This window comes from Neofelis nebulosa, chromosome 4, assembly GCF_028018385.1.
Source record: "Neofelis nebulosa isolate mNeoNeb1 chromosome 4, mNeoNeb1.pri, whole genome shotgun sequence".
NCBI classification, from domain to species: Eukaryota; Metazoa; Chordata; class Mammalia; order Carnivora; family Felidae; genus Neofelis; species Neofelis nebulosa.
This window is the reverse complement of record NC_080785.1, coordinates 82147863-82168144: the sequence shown is the minus strand read 5'-3', so window position 1 is coordinate 82168144 and position 20282 is coordinate 82147863. Positions and strand designations below refer to the sequence as shown.

The 20282-nt window shown below is 36.2% G+C and overlaps 1 protein-coding gene across 1 annotated transcript in view; it reads right to left on the bottom strand.

Annotated features, from left to right (window-relative positions):
• Positions 1–8600: 8600 nt before the first annotated feature.
• Positions 8601–20282, bottom strand: part of SEMA3E (semaphorin 3E) — a 243267-nt gene continuing 231585 nt past the window's right edge. The window contains exon 17 of the mRNA XM_058725250.1: positions 8601–10133. Within this exon, the coding sequence (XP_058581233.1) occupies positions 9689–10133 (445 nt within the window). The 3' untranslated portion in view covers positions 8601–9688. The remainder of the gene's footprint in view (positions 10134–20282) is intronic.

Here is a 20282-nt window from a genome sequence, read left to right as displayed (position 1 = left end):
TGGTTGACGAATTGATACTGCTTATGTGAATTCTAGCCCACTTAATTCTACAAGAGTTAGTAGCGTTTTAAAGAAGGTTACTTGATAAATCAAAGACATCTTTATTATATTAAAAAAATTTTTTTAAGTTTATTTATCCATTTTGAGAGAGAGAGAGAGAAGGGGCAGAGAGAGAGGGGGAAAGAGAATCCCAAGCAGTCTCTGTGCTGTCAGAGCAGAGTCTGACAGGACTAGAACTCATGAACTTGGAGATCATGACCTGAGCTGAAATCTAGAGTTGGATGTGGAACCAACTAAGCCACCTAGGCACTGCTACTTGACAGAATTTTTAAGATGAGACTGAAAGACTTTCTTCATACGTGCAAATGTTGCACATGCAAAATTATACCATTAAGTCTGGTAGGTCATCTTGATTCAGCTAAACTAAGATTTCTACAGTTGATTTTATTCATCAAAAGTTTCCATGGCAATTCCATGGGGGGAATAATTTTTTCAACAAATGGTTGAAATGGTTGGGAATAGATGAGTAGCCATATGTAAAGAAATAAATCCTGGCACATACTTCACAGCACACACAAAACTAATTTCAAATGGGTATACATCCAAATGTAAGAGCTAAGGCTATAAAAGTTCTTGAAGAAAAAAAAATTGAAAAAAATCTTAGTAATCTTATGTTTGACAAGAATTTCTTAAATTCAACACAAAAAACTGAAATGTCAAAAATTGGACTTAGTAAAAATGTTTGCTGCTAAGACATTGTTACCAAAATAAACGGAAACATGAAGACAGAGAAATATTTACAAAATCTGTATCTAACAAAGACTCTGTATCTAAAATATATAAAGAGCTCTTGCAACTTAATAATGAGAAGATAAACAGCCAAATAAAAATGGGCAAAATATTTGAGCAATCATATCCCCCAAAAAGACATATAACAAGCACACGAAAAGATGCTCAACATCGTCAGTCATTGGGCTAACGTAAATGAAAAACCACGATGAGATACTAGTGCACACCTAGAATTTATGACCAAAATTGAAAAGACTGAACATACCAAGTGCTAGTATGGGTATGGAAGAAATGGAACTCTCATATGCTCCTCATGGAAAGGTAAAATTGTACAATTACTTTGGAAAACAATTTAACAGTTTCTTCAAAAATTAAATATACACCAACTACACAAGCTGGAAACTCCATTCTGAGGTTTCTACCCAGGAAAAATAAATGGCTATATCTATCAAAGGCTCGTGCATGAGTGTTCAAAGCAATTTTATTTGTAATAGATGAAAAGAAAAAAAAAAGTCCATCACAGATTTATATACCCATCACAATGGTAATAAAAAGGAAGAAATTACTGAGACGTTCAACAACTGGGCAGAATCTGAAAATAATTATGTTTAGTGGAAGAAGCTAGACACATAGAGAATATACTGTATTATTCCACTTGTATACAGTTTAGAAAACACAAACTACTCTACAGTATCATAAACAGATGAGGGGTTCCCCAGGCATGGGGAGGGGTGAGGAGAAAGAAAGAAATTAACAAGGGGAATGAGGATATTTTGGGGGCATAATAGATATATTCAGTATCTTGATTGTAGTAGTTTCACAGATGTACATATATATGAAAACTCAGAAAATTGCACATTTTAAATATGTACAGTTTATTTTACATCAACTTTGTGTCAATAAAGCTTTAAAAATAACAGTTTAAAGATAAAGTATTTTGGCCTCCATACTAAAGAGTTTGATTTTTCTCTGTAAGTACTTGAACATAGTCTTTGGATCCCTTTTTATAGGATCAAACAATGTTATAAATGGTAAGTATTCCAAATTCATCTGGTCCAATCACTTCATTTTACATATTTGGTAGCCAAAATATATTTTACATATTTGGAAGCAGAGAAACTAAATGGGTTTTCTAAGTTATCTGTCAACATGACAACTAGAATTGCATTCTGCTGGCTTCAGCTAGGATACCTTTCACACATTTCTGGAGTTTTTTGCTGTACTGTCCATGAGACCAAATTTCCTAATATGAACAGTGACAAAACTGACAAGGAACAGACATTCCAAGAAAGCTCCAAAAGTGTCTCTGCTTCTGCCATCTGTTCCTTAAGAATTGCATGATGAGAAAAAAAAAATGTGCTGTCCTTTTATGTCTTATAAAATGTAAATCCCGAATACTCCTTTTGGTATCAATATTTTGCCCTTTTGCTTCAATTATGTAAAATGACTTTTTTTTTTTTTTTGGTAAAATGACTCTTTATCCACAGTTAACATATTTTCAGAAAGCTTGCCCAAATACGACTTTCTCATAAACTATTGTGGCAAAAATTAAAATGTGTAGACTTTACCAACAAAATAATAGATTTTTTTTTACATTGCTTGAATATAATGTTTTGCCAAAATTTGGATTTTTAAGCAGAGTGTTAAATCTCTGAATTATCAGTTCAGGAGGATGGATGAGTTCCTTGCCTATACCACACCAGTGTTACTAATTTTAAACTTTTCAATTTACTTGTTGCCTCAACAGATGATGTCTGTAGCAGATGATGCCTTTTTCTACTCAATCTCTCTCTCTCCCACTTTTTTTTTTCTGATAGCTATGTTCGTCTCCTAGTGTAGGGTTAGAAACTACCTTTTCTGGATTCCCTGATGTAGGTGCTGACATGATCCTGATGTGGAAGTCTTCTGGAGGCTTTGGTTTGGTTGGGATGGACAGATAATCTTTCCTTGAGCACTGTCCTTAGCACATTTTGTGAAAAAAAAAAAAAATACCTAGACCATCTGCTCGAGGACAAAGTCAATGCCCAGGATAGCAGAAGGAAAGATAAAAATTACCTGAGCCATTTAGGAATCCAGGGGGTGGGATGGAGAGCCCAGAGGGCAAAATGTAAACTCAGAGAGGGCAAAGGCAAAAGTCATAGAATATTCCTAGGCCTTGAAACCTAATATGGAGATTTCAAACCTAATCCTGCAGAATTATTAAACTACTTTGGATGGTGACTCCATTTTACCTACTCGTTTTCCCTGTTCGAACCAGAATATCTAGAAACTATTAACCTATGTCTGTCCCATCATTGTATGTTGGAATCAGATAACAAATTCCTTTAGTTTCAGAGAGCCACACAGAGAAAAAAATTGTGCCCTAGTGGGTATTTGATAGATTATACCAAGAGCCTCATCTGCACCTGATGTAGAAGGCAGATGATGAGATTCAGGATTTTTCAGCTGATGCCATAACAGAATGAGAACTTTGGGGACCTTGAGATGGGATAAACATAATTTGCATTTTCGAAGAATGTAAATTTTGGGAGGCCAGGGTATGGATTGCGATGCTCCAAATATGGCCACATCCTAATCCCCAGAACCTGAAAATATGTTGTGTTGCATGGCAAAAGGGACTTTGCTGTTGTATTTAAGGTAATAAATCTTTAAAGAGAGAGATTAGTCTGGATTATCTGGGTGGGTCCAGTCTCATCACACAAACATGAAAAGCAGAGAAGTTTCTCCAGTTGGAGGCACAGAAATGTGGAGAAAGAGATGCCAAGCCTGAGAAGGGCTCGACTGTCCATTGTTGACATTCAATATGGAGGGCAGGGCGCAGGGATCTCAGTCCTAGAACCACAAGAACCAGAATTCTCCCAATTACCTGGATTCTTTCCCAAGGCCCAGGCAGCTGGTGCATTGACATTGGTCTGCTGAGATCTTAAGCAGAGAATCCAGCTAAGACATGTGCCTTGACTTTGGACTTACAAAATTCACAACATGATAAACTTGAGTTGTTTTGTGCTGCTTAAAACAAACAAATGTGTAAAATAAGAAACTCTTTAACGATTCTTTCAAATTAGATAGAATTCATGGAATAATCTCCAAGAGATCATTTCACTTGTCACTAATTTTTTTTTTTTTGGTTGATAATTGAGTTTATAATTTTGTATTCTCCTTCCCCAGAAACCTAATTCTGATCCACAGAGAAGAAATCAGCTACAGTTTGGAAACACCTACAATTTGCAAACTGATATAAGCCAGCAGTCATCTTTGCTGAGAGGCCACCTTTCCCACATATCACTGTTTATTTAACTTGAGGTATTTTCAGATGTTTTGGAAATGTATCTATTGGCTTATTTTGCATGTTTCTGTGTATGCTTAACCTCTGCACCTTTTTTTCCTTTCCTTCAAGTATTAGTCTGCTAAGGCTGCTATAAGAAAATACCATAGGGGCGCCTGGGTGGCTCAGTCAGTTGAGCGTCTGACTTTGGCTCAGGTCACGGTTCCAAAGTTGGAGCCCTGCACTGGGCTCTGTGCTGACAGCTCAGAGCCTGGAGCCTGCTTTGGATTCTGTGACTCCCCCTCTCTCTGTGTGTCTCTCCCCTCATCTCTCTCTCAAAAATAAACAAACATTAAAAAAAATATATTTATTTATTTTGAAAGAGACAGAGTGTGGGCGGGGGAAGAGCAGAGATAGAGGGAGACAGAGAATCCCAAGCAGGCTCTGTGAGGTCCGGGCACAGAGCCCCGACACAGGGCTCCAACTCATAAAACACTAAGATCATGACCTGAGCCGAAATCAAGAGGTGGAAGCTTAAGCAACTGAGCCACTCCGGCACCCCGAATGCATTTGAAAAGCTAAGCTCTTATAAGGTTTCAAGCTGCATCAAGTGAAAAATAGGATTTGGAATTTTTTTCAATAAAAGCTGTAGACACATTCTAAGAACAAATACAACTCAATTTTTCTTTATTGATCTAACTTAATGGCATTATTAACACTTCTACGCTTTAGGAAACACCTGGTCCAGTGCCTGGCATATAGTTTTTGAATAAAAAAAATGGGTGCATGTTTTGGTTCCCTTGAATAACAGGCAAGAAAGTACTATGACCATAACCGTTTCTCTACTTTCCTTGGACTGATGACTGTTTATCGAAACAGCAGTTTCCTTAGGTTCCTCAAATACTACAGAAGTAGGCCCTGTATTATAAATGAGTGCGAGCTTGAAACAAGTATAAACCGTTACCATTAATGGCGTCCTATCATAAAGCTGCCAGAAACACTGTCTGGAAGCTGCCGCCAGATTCTTGCTTTAAAGCTTTGTAACTAATTACTGACCAAAACAACAATTTTCCTTAAAAAGAGAACTCCCAAAGAGAGTTTCATTTAACACCAAATCTCATTTAAATGACCTCTCCAAGGTCTAATAAAAATAGCAGAGAAAATGGCAATTTACATACATTAAGGTAAATGTTGCGGCCTGCAAAAATTGTCAATATACTACTTGTTACCATTTCAAAAGCATTCATTCCTCATGTCTCTTATCTGGATGATGCAGCTTTGAAAGGAATTTCAGGCTGCTGGTTCTAGAAACAAGATGTGGCAGAAAGAGACCCACAAGCTTCAACGTAATGAGACCAATGGACTTTTTCCTTCTTAAGAAAGTTGACTGACATTTTCAAGGAAAGAGAAGTGAATTCTTTTCTAACTTCTTAAAGAAAATGAACACTAGTCTAGCATTGAATGTTTACATTTAGGCTTGACACGTTAGGAAACTTGAGTTTAACGGGCAAAAACTTAGGAAACATTCCTCAGACAGCACTTAAGAGTTCAGTAAATATTTATTTCTTTAGCATCTAAGTTGAGCTAAATACAAATTGTACATAATAGTACAGGCAAATGATGCAGTGCATAGCGGCAAATCCATAGGATACTCAAAGGGACACACTGTCCATGGTCTTTGCACCTTACCACTAGATGATAATAAGTCTCATGGCTTATAATCAGTGAAAGAAATAAGAAAGCACATGCTGTTATGGGCCCAGGCAAATAAAAGGAAGCCATATAGGCCAGAACACCCCAATACAGTACTCTAGCTATAAGCCACTTAAACACAAACAGAACACATTCAATTATAATGAGAGCCAAAATATAATGCTACCTTCCCGAGAAAAAATAAACATACCAGCTTAAATAACACACTCCAATCAAAACAGCGTTCGTGGAAAATCTATTATTTATACCTGATTCAAATGCAACAGGTGTTGGCCTGAAAAATGAGCACTGCTTTCGAAAAAGCAACTTGATGTGATGATACTCTGCTGTAAGAGCAAGAACATGGACTCCTTATTGTTATCATAACTGCAAGCACTTTCTCCCGGGATCTCAAGTTTCCACACGAGGCTAAGCAGTTCTCTTAATGTCCCTGTCAGGCTAAAGACAACTCACTTTTAAGGTCAACAGCTGTTGTGTTTGTTTCATGCTTAACACCAACAGGCAGAACTATGTATCATAGTTTACAAACTGTACAAAAGCTCATAATCGCTACGAAGATTTACAAAGCCCTACACCCTATTGCGAATATTAAACACTCAATAAAAACATCCTAACTGTTCAGCTAATTTGGGGAAACACAAAAACTCCAAAATATATACAGAATTGCCGTTTACTAAACAGGCAAAGACTTTCTGCTCCCTTTTATGTAGATTTCTTACTCGCGTTTATTTCTAGTTGAATCCCTGTTTCTCCAAGTTAATAGCTTTGCATTGAAATTTTCAGTGATAAACACATAGGAAAAAAATTAGCAATGTAGAATGTTAGACATGGAAGAGACCTCACAGATCATGAAGTGAACCCTCCTGGAGTTGTAATCCTACTTGCTAACAAATCTTCATCTCTGTATAGCTGACATAGAACTGAATGAGGAGGTGTGCTCGGCTTGACCTCAAGGCTCATCCTATACACCGGGCCTCTCTGCTTGCAGAGAATGTCCTAGCATTGGTCTGAAAAAGCAGGAGACCGATCCTGCATGGAGGTGCCTCTTTGAACCTAGGATGGGCAGTTACGATTCTTTCTCAGATTGTTTGTTCCTAGAGGGCATGGTTTCTCTTCACCAGGTCTCTGGGGAAAATACGGTGAGTCAGGGCCGACTCTTAATTCCCCCAAGTCTTGTAGGTAGCTAAGTACATGCCCTTCCTGAGTTCAAGAAAAAGAGGATAAAGCTGATCAACACATTAGTGATTTTCTAAGCCTGGACATTTCTGAAAGGAGACCCTGAATTTGAACTCTGACACCAGACCGAATAAAAGACTGGGAAGGCGTTCTGTGGTAGGTTTCAGATTCTCAAGAAGGACAGCCACATAGGTTGTTGGTTTGTCTTTTGAGAGGGCAATACAGCTTTATCTTAAAGTACATCGTGATGTGTTCCTGTGGTGCAACGCATCTGCACACGTTTGGGGGAAGAAATGGGGAGACAGTAAGGAAAGGGAAAAAAAGTATATATGAATGGAAATTTAGTGCTCTTACTCAATTGTAGACTTGAGTCGTCAACATTTTCTTATCAAGATGCTCTTAAATTAGCATTTTATTTTATTTTATTTATTTTTTTTTTTTAATTTTTTTTTTCAACGTTTTTTATTTTTGGGACAGAGAGAGACAGAGCATGAACGGGGGAGGGGCAGAGAGAGAGGGAGACACAGAATCGGAAACAGGCTCCAGGCTCCGAGCCATCAGCCCAGAGCCTGACGCGGGGCTCGAACTCACGGACCGCGAGATCGTGACCTGGCTGAAGTCGGACGCTTAACCGACTGCGCCACCCAGGCGCCCCTTAAATTAGCATTTTAAAAAGCTCCCTCTCCTTAATGGTCATCTCATATTCCTTGAACAGCTTCAAGGTATATTTAATTCTTAAGACTTATTATCAAAGTTATTTTCCTCAGTCTTATCTCTTCAGTTACGAAATATTTTAGCTCATAAAGGACATTACTGTTATCCTTGTTAACAACTGCTTATATGCGCTATTGGGATTAAAATGTCAACTAAGTATGTGCTATATGCCTTACTAAAAAAAAAAAAAAAAAAAAAAAAAAAAAAAAACCTGAAGAGAAAATCCTGCTTTCCTTTTTCCTGTATTAATGGAAGAATATTTTCAATAAATCGTGCTTTACTGACTTATCTGTTCACTTTGAGTATTTCAGACATAAACTTTGCTAAGGGCCAAAATCTGTGGTTACGGTTCTACTTCTCCACACTGGGTGAGATTTTATTGAAATAAATACACGCTGTTTCCAGTTAACACTGGTGGGCGGCAATGACCTCCGGTGGATTCTTGAGGAAACAGCAACTGGGTTTTTCAGAGAACGTTCTTTTTCAAAATATTTCTATCCTTCAGAACGTTTGGAGCTTCATGGCTTAACAAACGAACTTGTTAGACTTTCTTAAAACACTTTTGTATTTGTTAATTTTCAAATGAAAGTATAAGCTATTCCAAGTTCTCCACACCTTAACTTTCTTAATTATATACTCTGTAAGCTAGCTTTGAAAGTTGAAATGAATATCTAAATATTTAAATAAACATTCGTAATTGTTTTCACGTGTAATTCGCTTGTTTTTAATTTTTATTTAAATGAAAAATCTCAACAAAACTTCCTATATTAGAAAGGTAATCACTACATTAAAAGGTGAAGGACGGACTTCAAGAAATAAGCATTCTCAAAAACTTTGGATACTATTTATAAAAGTAAACGTGCTCTGGATATCTCGGTAGTTAAGTGACCCCGTGAAACAATTTTGTTATTTGTTAACATAAAATAGCGAGGAAAATTAGATATCTGAGTACAAATTGCTTTAATATTTTAAAGACAATAAACATGTTTCTGGAGTGTCCTTTATATTTGAGGGAAGATTATTTAGAAGGCGTAAAATTTAAGTTTTAATAGAGCTTCAGGGCTATAATATCTTCATTTTTGGCCTGTGAGGTAATAAATTATTCATAAACACATTATTTCCATCTTAAAGCATGACATAAGCAGTGAGACATTTTTAAGTTTTTCTTTTTCTTCTGAAAATGGACAGGATGTATTAATAGAAACTGCTTTCAAATCTTTACTAGACAATCTGTAAAAAGAGAAAAAAGAGAATATACTTTTTCTACCACAAGAGGGTAGCAAAAACTTTTTCAGTTAGATTTCTAACTGTAACTTCATCTGTTTTTGGCATATTTTGCTATCTTTCTGAGAAGTTATCTTAATGTCATTCTTTCTGCACTGGAGTGAAATTCAAAGGATGTGTTTTCATCATGAAATGTAACTGTAGAGAATGTGGCTTATTGAATGTTTTATGAAGGGCACGAGCCTCAAGGTGACCATAATTTTTCTTTCACGGTTTACAATAATTTCAACACACCTGGCTTCATAAAACTCATGGTTTAGATACTAATACAAGTTTTGTTTTTTTCTTTTCCCACTAATACAATTCTTAAAAAGTACAGACAGTTCATGTGAGAATGATAAAGTATTTGGTATTCTTTACCTTTTACATCATAGTGGAAAGGTAGAATTCAGAAAGATTAAAGTATATATTTAATTTTCACATGATTATTAACATCTCTAATTTTTCAATATTCCAATAACCGTAAGTCTTCCAAGAGAAAATAATAATTGCCATGGAAAAGCATCCAGGTACTCAAAACTACAGACAAGGTCACTTTTTCATAAATATTGTTTAGAAAAGTTAGTTAACTTTATGTGATTTTTAACCAGTCAAATGAGTACGTATAATAATTTATCATAATACCTTCACAGTCATTTCTGTATTACAGAAATCTGTTAAGCGATACGAAGCTGGATGGTTTCTCATTTTGTTTGTTTTCGGTTCCAAACATAAATTCTTCAGAAGCCAGGAGATGGTGTCACACCATCAGGAGTCCAGCGTGTGCCTGGGCAGGCGATAGTGCTCAGCTTTGGGACGAAGCTTCTTCTCCTGTGGGTTGGCGTACTTCCACTTGGAAGGTGACATTTTAAGCTTTTTCCTCTTCTTATCTGTGCACCAGACCTTTTCACAGTATTCTTCCACTCTCTGGAAGTTGCTATAACCAATCAGCTGTAAGAATTCCTTGTACCATGGTTTTGCTCCCTGTGGGATGATACTCTGGGCAGGACAAGGCATCTTGGGAGGCCCGTCCTCTTCCAAGTCTTTGTGAAACATCTCCTCTACTCTCTCCTCTTCTACTACCTCCAGGGTAATTTTGCGGACGGTATGGACAAAACCATGCTCTACTGTCTGGCAAAAATAGGTCCCAGCATCCATTTTTCGTACCCTAAGGAAGAGTAAGCCAAGGTCCATCTTGACTACTCTGTCATCTGTCTTCACCTGCAAGAACAAGAAAATCAATGGCACTGGAGTATTATCTAGGAGAGAACACCAGCCTATAACCCTTTTACTATCATCAGATTTTTAATTTTTGTTATTACATGATGAAATCCTGAGAGTCATACATACATATGAGAGAGAGCAAGAGAGTGAGAGTGACTGAGAGAGGGGGAATGACTAATTAAATCAGGTGTGTGTGTTGAACTTACTTGAGATCACTTCATATAATGATTTTGACGTCATTTCACATCAATATTATTAAGAGGCGAGTGAAAGAGCTTTCTCCCTAATGATTTCAATTAATCATTAGAAAAAAATATCTACGTCAGTACAGCACTCAAAGTTAGACTAAAATGAAGATCTATCAAATTTATTTTTTTTCTTAGTAGACAGCACAAATGCCATTTCTCCCATCAGTAGATCAAGGGTTCTTCCCTGATCATAAGGACCTGGGTCTTCTCCAGATCATAAAGACCAACATTTCCATAAGGATCTCTTTTAAGAGAGGTGAGAAACCTTCACTCTCTTTCTTTACCAAAAAAAAAAAAAAAAAATCATCCATTAAGTGAGCATGCTTATATATCTACAAGGCTTTCTACTTAACAGAGACTTAAAATTAAGCCAGAAACATCCATATTCTTCTCGGAAGAATTTCACACTCTAATAATTTTAAGTTTGCATATAACTTCAGGACTCAAATACCTTATGTTTGTGAAATAATAAGTTATGCACATTATTTCTATAAATTATTACAATTCAAGGTAAGAAGAGCCCAATAAAGCTTTTGATAAACAGCTCATATCTTATTACCGATAGTTGTACTAGTGAGGATATGATTTCACATTAGACAAATCTAAATTGAAATTTTGGCACTAACTGTGTGATCTGGGGCATTTATGTATATTCTCTTAGTTTTCTTTGTAAAAATGCAGATAATCCAAATGTCACTTGAATGTTGTGACGTTTCCATAAAATAATGTATAAGTGAAAACACTTTGTACAGGGCTATCAACACCGACCTCTACCTTTCTGTATACATTCTTCTAGCTAAAAACAAACTGGTTTTTGTTTTCAGATGACCCCAGATCATGCCATGATGGTATAAAGGTGACTCACACCTTACTGGCTGACTTCTCCCTTGAGAATACAAAACAAAAGCGATATTCTCCTTTGCCAGTATAAAAGGGGCATACGGACAACCAGAACCACTTTGGGAGCAAAGACCATTAAGACAAGCACACTTTTGCCCCAGTGGCAGGTATTGGCAAGACCTGCTGGGCTCACCTTTCCTGAACCTTAATCAGTTCTGGCACGTCCAAAGTTGCAATGTAATTACTCATGTGGACTCATTTATATAATCTGTGAATAATGTGACAAAATGGCATTAGCAGTGTAGTAAGAGATGCATCTCAAATAGGAATGTTAAAGACAAATTATGAGACACTCAGAGGGTGTTTTTTTTCTTCAGCCATGTAGGTAAATAAATTACTCAGCAGCTTTAGAGTGACACAGTTGGGTGAAGGGGCTCCATATATCCTTGATATAGGCTTCATTTGACTTGATAGGACTATGTCCACGTAGGCAAAACGTTAGTTCCACTAACTCAGGAAGTTCTCCCGTGAGGGATCAGGAAGAGCTGTCATGCCATAAAACACACTACATACGTCACTACATAAAACAGTTGCTTACTTGGTGACAGGTTTTGCTGGGAAAGTATCCTTGGCAACTGCCACAGCCAATACCTCTTAAATGACTTGGAGTCACTGCTCACATTTACCCCTACTTAATCCATAAATTCACCACCATGCCTTGGATGCTTCTGACTCTGAAACACAACCTCCATTGTTTTTAAACTTATGGCTGCATTTGACATAGAGGGACCCGCCTTCTTAAACTTTTTTCTGTGTGGTACCTGCCATTTTACTCTCTTGGCTCTCCTCTTGGTTCTTTCTTGGTCTCTTGGTGTAGATTTCTCATTCTCTCTAAGGCACAATCCTCTACCCTTCCCTGATCTCATGTTTTATTTGCATTCATTTGGTAAGTCTTCTGTTTCCTCATTTCAACCAGCTTCCCTAAGACAGATCTCACACACAGATTATCCACTGTTTTGTATTTCCTGTTAATTACAAAACACTGACCGAAACTTACACCATCTTTCATTATTTACAATCCAGTGTCTCTCCACACAAACTGCACCTCCCCATTTACCAACTTCCCTATTCCTGACAATTACATTATTCTTCTTCTAGTTCCTCTGTCCTCATGTGTTGTCATACTTCTTACTCATTATTATGCCTTCATAGCCAACACATCACAAATTCCTATCAACATCTCTTCTGTGGTGATGGTGGGAAACATTCATTCCATTTCACCATTTTCCCACGTTAGACTTTCCCATGTTAGGCTCTTCTATTTTGTGACTGATTCTTTGACTTTATCTCACGGTAGATTCCTCCCAAATCTTGCTGCTTTCTGTGTCTGCTGCTATGCCCAGCTTGATTCTGTTTTGGGACTTATGCTGTTGTACCTGCCTGTAGGGACTTCCCCACTGCTGGTTCCTTATTGGAAAAGACTGAATGAAAATGTCATCTCTTCAAACAGGCCTCCCTCACAGCACTGTAAGAGTGTACTCCTTCCCTTATTACCACCATGTCATCTGTTAACCTTTCTACAAGTGGGCATGCAAAATTACCTGCAAAAAAGAACAAGTCCTTCAAGTAAGTTTCTTTTGACTAATACCTTTCCCCTTTATTTCAACAAATGTGTATTATTTTACTGTTTCAAATCTCTTCCTTTTATCATGCTCCTTATTCAGATTCTATTGCTTGCCCAAGCAAGTGAAAATTGTTCAGTTAACCAGATCTTGCTTTTTCTTTTTTTAGAGAGAGAGAGCAAGCAAAAGAAAGAGAAAGCAGGGCAGAGGTGCACAGGGAGAGAGAATCTTAAACAGGCTCCATGCTTAGCGTGGAACCTGGCACGGGGCTTGATCCCATGACCCTGGGATCATGACATGAGCCGAAATCACACGTTGGACCCTCAACTGACCGAGCCACCAGGTGCTCCCAAATCCTGCCTTTCTAAATCCGTATTCCAAAACAGCTTACTGCAGTGTTTCTCATAGGTTGGGTGGAATAGGTACGTTTCTGGTGATCAATCAGTTTTATACAAAGACTTCGACTATTGTGTTAAGTTTTCATGATAATGTAAATTAATACACTGTATTTGGGATCATGGGGAAGATCAACTTCATTGTTAGTATTGGTGTTTATCATAGATTCTGAACTATTTTCAAGGCTTTAACAGTTTCCAGCTGCTGACAACAAAGATGAATGTAGTATGTTAATGATACGTTCCAGCCAGATGAAAACCAAACAACATCCCGATGTAGTAATGTACATAAAAAGTTTTGAAGTCACTTGTATCAAGTGTCAGGGGGATTGAGTCATCACACAGCAAAAAGTGCTCCAGGCAGATGTTTTATACACTCATGGACACACACACATATATGGTTGTCTGTGTCCCATGTTATGTTCATGGAGATGCCTTATTTCAGTGAAAAAAAAAAATAACACATTAGATAAAGATTAAAAAATGCAAGTATTTATATCTTATTCATAAATTTATTTTGTTTCTACATTTGAATAAAAGTTACAAGCAAAAATATGCACTCGTTTTATTTTTGTGCATATTTAATAAACATTTTAATATAAATTGTGCCAGCAGCACAGGACGTTTTACATTCAACGGCACAAGGTGGGAACAACCTGTAGATAAACCAGAGCCAAATCTTCCTCTTTGTAACTCCTGTACTCAGTTCCTTGTAGTGCCCCTTTATCGCTTCCATGTCTTATTCTAGTCTTACCCTTTCTTTCTGATAGCGAACTCCCTTATACTGTCTACCAAGCCACTTTTTAAAATTTCTTTCCAAGTTTACATTTTCATTTCTTAATGAATATTTTCTTTTCAGCCAGATAGGTCTCATTTCTTTTTGTAATTCACTAAGCATTCACATTTGTAGCACACAAGCTGGTATTTACTCCTCTTCAAATAATTTTGTGATGCAAGTTTTTTCCCTTTAACCATATGACAAATTTCATAAGAACAAATGTCTATCTCTTAATTATTCTAAATAGTCCATAATGAGTAGTGTGCTCAGAATACAGAGAAATGACAACATACTAATTAGTCCAGAGTCTGCAAGAATGCAAGACAATGGGATATCCCAGTAATGATATATCCAGAAGTTATTCACTTGTGGATTTACTCCAGAAGTAAATCCAATAAGGATTTAGACAGGAAGGAAGCAAAGATGATTTGAGGAGCAGTTAGTAACTATCAAAAGGGCTACACTTTGCAGATATAAATAGGAAAAGCACTTGTAGGACACTGTTTTCACCTGAAAGGAATCTGCATACCAACACCCTCACTGAATACGATCCTTTATCTTCTCCTTACTCTATATCCTGTGCGAATGCAAATATGAAAACAGGAAAGTCATCTATCCTGGTTTCTGGCATATACCAACCAGTTTATGAAAGTGTTCTAAAATAAAACAAAAAGCAGGAATGAAGATAAATACAAATCCTTGACCACTGGATTAGGAGTGCTGATTTTTTCAAGCATGTATTTCTTTCAAAATCAGAAACCCAACTTGAGAAACACCGCACTGTGTATATATAAAGTCCACACTGGTTCAAAGATGTGGAGGCATGACAATTACAATGGGAGCTGTCCTACATCATTTATTTGCACATTGGAGATAGTTCCTGTCTCAGAATGTAGGTCTCCCCTCTTGGTTATGGTGTTAGAAATTGAGAAATAAAAGACATTTCAATTCTGAAATCTGGACGGCTGTATGCTATATGGACGTTAAATCGCCTTGAAAGTTAAATGTATCTTCCATAGCCTATGGATACCCAAAAATAAAAAAAAAAAAAGACTTAGAAATTTGTATTTCAAGTCCTTCCATGATTTAATCTTTCCACTTGAGTCCACATGGGCACCTTCGACAGCAAATCTTGATTACACAATTGTTTTCATCAGCTGTGCTTTCTCTATGTCTGAAGACCTGATTTCCTTGTTCAAGAAGATGATACATAATACATCCCTTTATCAAATATTCCTATAGGCAATCTACAAAAATAAAGCATTTCTTACTCAAAGCGGTTTTAATATTCTGAGTTATAAAGATTGATTCAGTATGTTTCGTAATGTCTAACAAAAAAAAAAAGGTAACTGAACAAAGAACTCTGCACATCTGGTAGCTGGTCAGGAAGAAGGAGTGATTTCCATGTGTATCAACCATATGGTTCTACACTTTTCATAGGAAAAGAACAGACACAGGCCTTGAATTGGTTTCTTTCGGAATATATTTAACAATGAAATTAGTTTTAGTCAAGAAATAAAGGCCAACAATTTATATAATTGTTTGCTTATCCGGCCTACCTTCAATACAAAAAAAATACTGGTTGACTTACAAAAAGTATGTAATACAGCATAAAAATTAAGCAAAACTTTTTTTATAAAAACACTTTCTAAATCTGCTTTATGATGGAGAGTATTACCCAACAGAAACAGATCACACTATATTTAGGGAAACCTATCACACTATATAAAGAAATAAAGTTGTAGGTATATACTTCAGATTAAAGACCCAAATGTGGAAAACCTATTTCTTTTAAGTTTATTCATTTATTTATTTAAAGAGAGAGCTTGAGTGAGAGAGAGAGAGAGAGAGAGAGAGAGAAAACGCATGCATACGTGTGAGTGGGGAAGGGGCAGAGAGAGGAGGCGAGAGAATCCCCATCAGGTTCCGTGCTGTCATGAACCATGAGATCATGACCTGAGCCAAAATCAAGAGCCAGACACTTAACCACCCAGGTGCCTCAATTAAAACGTATTTCTAATACAAAAAGATGCTGAGAGGTCATAAATATGAACTCAAAACCATACTGTAAAAACAATGTTACACTGAAAAACATCAACTATATCAGAGAAAAGCTTGAACATTTATATTCAAGAACTAATTAATGTACAGAAGATTCAAAGGACTCTAAAGAGAAAAATAGGGAAACAATATATAAACAGGCAAATCAGAGAAAAAACAACCCAAATGTTTAATAATTATGCAAGTTAATGTTCAATCTTACTAGTAATTCTAGAAATACGAATTTAAATAACACAGCACCTTATCCCAATAAGAGAGGCACAAATTAGAAAATACCAAAATTGGTGAGAGTGTGGGAAAATGAAAATCCACATAAACTGCTTTGATGGTACAGATGATGCCAAAATTCCGGAAAGCAAGCTGACAAAACTGTAGAAATGAAGGCTGTCAGAAGGCAAGAATGCAGAGATTTGCACTCACATCTGTAGGAGGTTATGTGAAGAGATGATCCTTAAAGATGTCATAGTGGGAATTAATTGGTCCACTCTTAGGGGTGTTGATCAATTAAGAGCAATGAATGACTGCTATGGGATATGGGATATTAACTTGCGGTCAGAAACAATGAAATAAAGACACACACGGCAACAGTGATAAACTATAAAAACACAGTGTTGAGTTATAAAGAGAAACAGAGTAAGATCTCTAACTCAATAGATTTTTACAGTTCATGAATACTCAAAATGTTATATTCTTGTTCAATATAGTACAAATGATGTAGTATTGGACTTAATCCAATCATTACAATGCATGCATATAGCAAAGCAAAGATGAAAGTGGAGAAGGGTGGTCCAGGAAAAATTAAGTCGAACAAGAAAGGAGATCTGTGTGAACCCATTACGACAATGTGCTATGGACTAAATAATATGACTATAGTGATTATCTTGGTTTGGCAACCAATAAACCAGGTCTATAAGATCTGTTCAAGCTATGGTATACTGTTCAAGCTATAGAAATCATATGATTTCAGAAATAATGCTAAAAAAAATAAACAGCAGTGTACGGGTAATGTTTTATTAAAAATTTCCAAAGATAAGAATAATCAGGACAATCAAGATGAAGGGAAAATAGGAGAGGATCAAAGAAAGATAATGTTTGGACACATAAATGCTTATCATAAGGCACTAAACAACTACCATATTTGGAGCAGAAAGTCAACACTAAATTACCTAGTGACCAAAGCAAAGGGGAGAGTATGATAAATTCTAAGACCTGAATGTCTCTAAAGTATATTTTCGAAGTTATTCTTTATCATAGGGAATATAGTCAATGATATTGTAACAGCCTTGTATAGGGACAGATGGCAGCAAGCATAGCACAGCATATACAGAAGTTGAATCACTATGCTGTACATCTGAAGATAATGCGACATTGTGTGTCAACTATACTCAAATAAAAAAAATTATTATTAAAAAATAAAGGTACTCTTTACGTCAAGTACATCTTTCTCTGGCAATGAGGTCTGAGAAAAAAATCTCTTCTGTGTTTTCATAAAATGAGATACAGGTGTCCAAAGAGCAGCATGACAGTAAACACAGTAAATCCAAGTACAGTTCAGTATAAGCTATTCTTTGGGACTAACACGATGTGGTACGGATACACAGTTCTATGCTCTTGTATCTTCATGCAGATGTACCCTTTTTATTATCTAGAAGACTATGTGAACTATAAGTTTCATTGGAACAAAAGAAATTAAAAAGAGAATTCCTATGTTTGCTATTTTTGAAGGTCTACCATGTGCTTGACACCGGCCTTGCTGCATTACCATGTTAGTGTAATCAGAAGCCTCGAGTCAGAGTAATCTTAGTGGGATAAAACATAGATCTGCATTTGATTCCAAAGATATGGGAATTTTAATTTTAAAGATGTTAAGTATTCTCTTGGAAAATTAACCAGAGAGAGTTCTATCTAAACCACTAGATCAACTTCCATCCTTAAGACCACAAACTTGCTCTATGTTTTCCTTTTACAGGAACTGTGTCTTTACCACTGCGAACGAAAAAATGAAACTAATGGGCTCTACTGCTAATTATTTCAGAACTAAAATATGGAGCAAATGACATTATAAAAATATGCTTGTCAAGGCTGAAAATGTAAATTATGAATATCTACTTGTAAAGAATTGTTAGTTTAGAAAAGATGAACCGAGTTTTTTTTAAAGACTGAACTGGAAACACCAAAACGGCTAAGCAGATGTTTCAAATGAGGCAGAGTTCATGCACTTTATGTTATGACAACAAGAAAAACAAATAATATTCATGTAGAACAAACCTCATGCTTTCAGTACATGTATATAAAGACAAAATCGTAAACTTATGGCTGTCATTGATCCCCTAGGCTTCCTGTCATGGGTTACCATTGGGAAGGTCAAGAAAATATGGGTCATCTAGCAAACAAGATAGAATAAGGATGAAATTTCACATCATATTTCTCTCAGTTTTGATGACATAATAAATGTGCAACATCAAGAGATGTAACTTGTATACTCCATTTTTCTTTGTTCTGTTTTTACAAGAGAAGCTGTCTCCACAATGCGCTGAATCATCAATAAAATTATGTTTTACTTAAAGCTGTACAAATTCTGTGTGGATGCAGCCAACTCTGGAAGGGACTGCTGGCGGATAAGGTAACCATGCCTCTTAGATTTCTCAGCAGTAATTAGATGACTCTGATGAATTTATCCTACTCAGTAGGTGGTCTGAAAGCAGAGTTCAAAGCGACAACTTGTGCCATCCAGTTAACAAACAGAATTGAGAGAGTGGGGTGAACCTGAAGTCTTGGGGTTTTGATGTCAACTTACATTCTCTCTTGGATTTTTTATAATAAACATGAACATGTGCATCTGTGCATTATTTAAGCAGTCTGCACAATACATATAATCAGCTATTTTAAAGTGAGAGACTTTATTTTTAAGACACATAAGCACACACACAAAATATTTTCCCTTAAATAAAGAATCTACAATGGAAAGATCAATGAGGATTAAGGGGAAAATGAAACTTCCATGCTTACCAAAGAATAGATTGTGATGCTGATCTTATGGGCCAGCAACTTTCTTGCCTGCCTTTTATCACTTTGGAGAATATTTTATATGTTTTGGGATTTCCCCCCCCCCTCCCCCCACCAGTTTCTTCACTTGGAATTTACGTACATTTATTCAATTTCTTCGTGGAACTCTACCTTGTTTACAGTGTCTTTGGGATACACATTGGTTTTATCAGTAAAGGTCTAATGAACAAAGTCTGAAACAACACACTCCAAGAAACTATTCATATTGTTTGGTTTTAATGAAAACTCATTCCAATGACATTATAGTGCTCAGCACAAAATGGTGGCTTAGTTATTCATGAAAATATTTTTTTCTCCAAAATACAGAGATATTTTTCAGAATAATACTTATTTAATAAAGCTTCGCTCTACCTCAAATCAGAGGCCAAAAAACTTCCTGTAAAGAGCTATATAGTAAAGGTTTTTGGGCTTTGTAGGTCATATGGTGTCTGTTATAAGTACTCAACTTTGTGGTTATAGGATGGAAACATCCATAGATTCTAGGTAAACACATGGGTGTGGCAGTTTTCAAATAAAATTTTATTTACAGAAGAGGTGGGAGACCAGATTTGGTCTCCAGACTGTAGTCTGCCAAACTTCTGCTTTAAATCGTCATCAGGTTCAAAGACATCTCTATCTTCAGGTTAAAATCATATACTCCAAACTTAGAACATTCAAAGTGAGTAATGTGTTAAGGTAAAAAGTTATTTACTTATGTTACGAGTAGCTTGAACAAACTAAGGTTTTCTTTATCATGATTACTGAGAAGTACACATACTGAATAAACATTTAAAACTAAGCAATAAATACATAAGTAAATTTTCCCTCCTTTACTTAGTTTTAAAATGTAGTGTTTGTGCATTCTAGAGAAAGAGAAATGAACAGAGAAATACTTCAATTGTCCAACCAGTGTCGTAACAAGTGTGAATTCCTTTCCTTCGGAATGTTACTCATGATGAAATTTTTGCAATCATTTTGGGAGCTTATAAATTCAAGTATATGGAACTGAGAATTCATAAACTAGCGTGTATTATTTCCAGTGCTTTAGTTATGTTCGTAACAGTTTTGTCCTCTGAAATTACAAAAATATAATTTATATATCCTTATATATATAAAGAAGATTTGAACTGATATTCCAAACTTAAATAA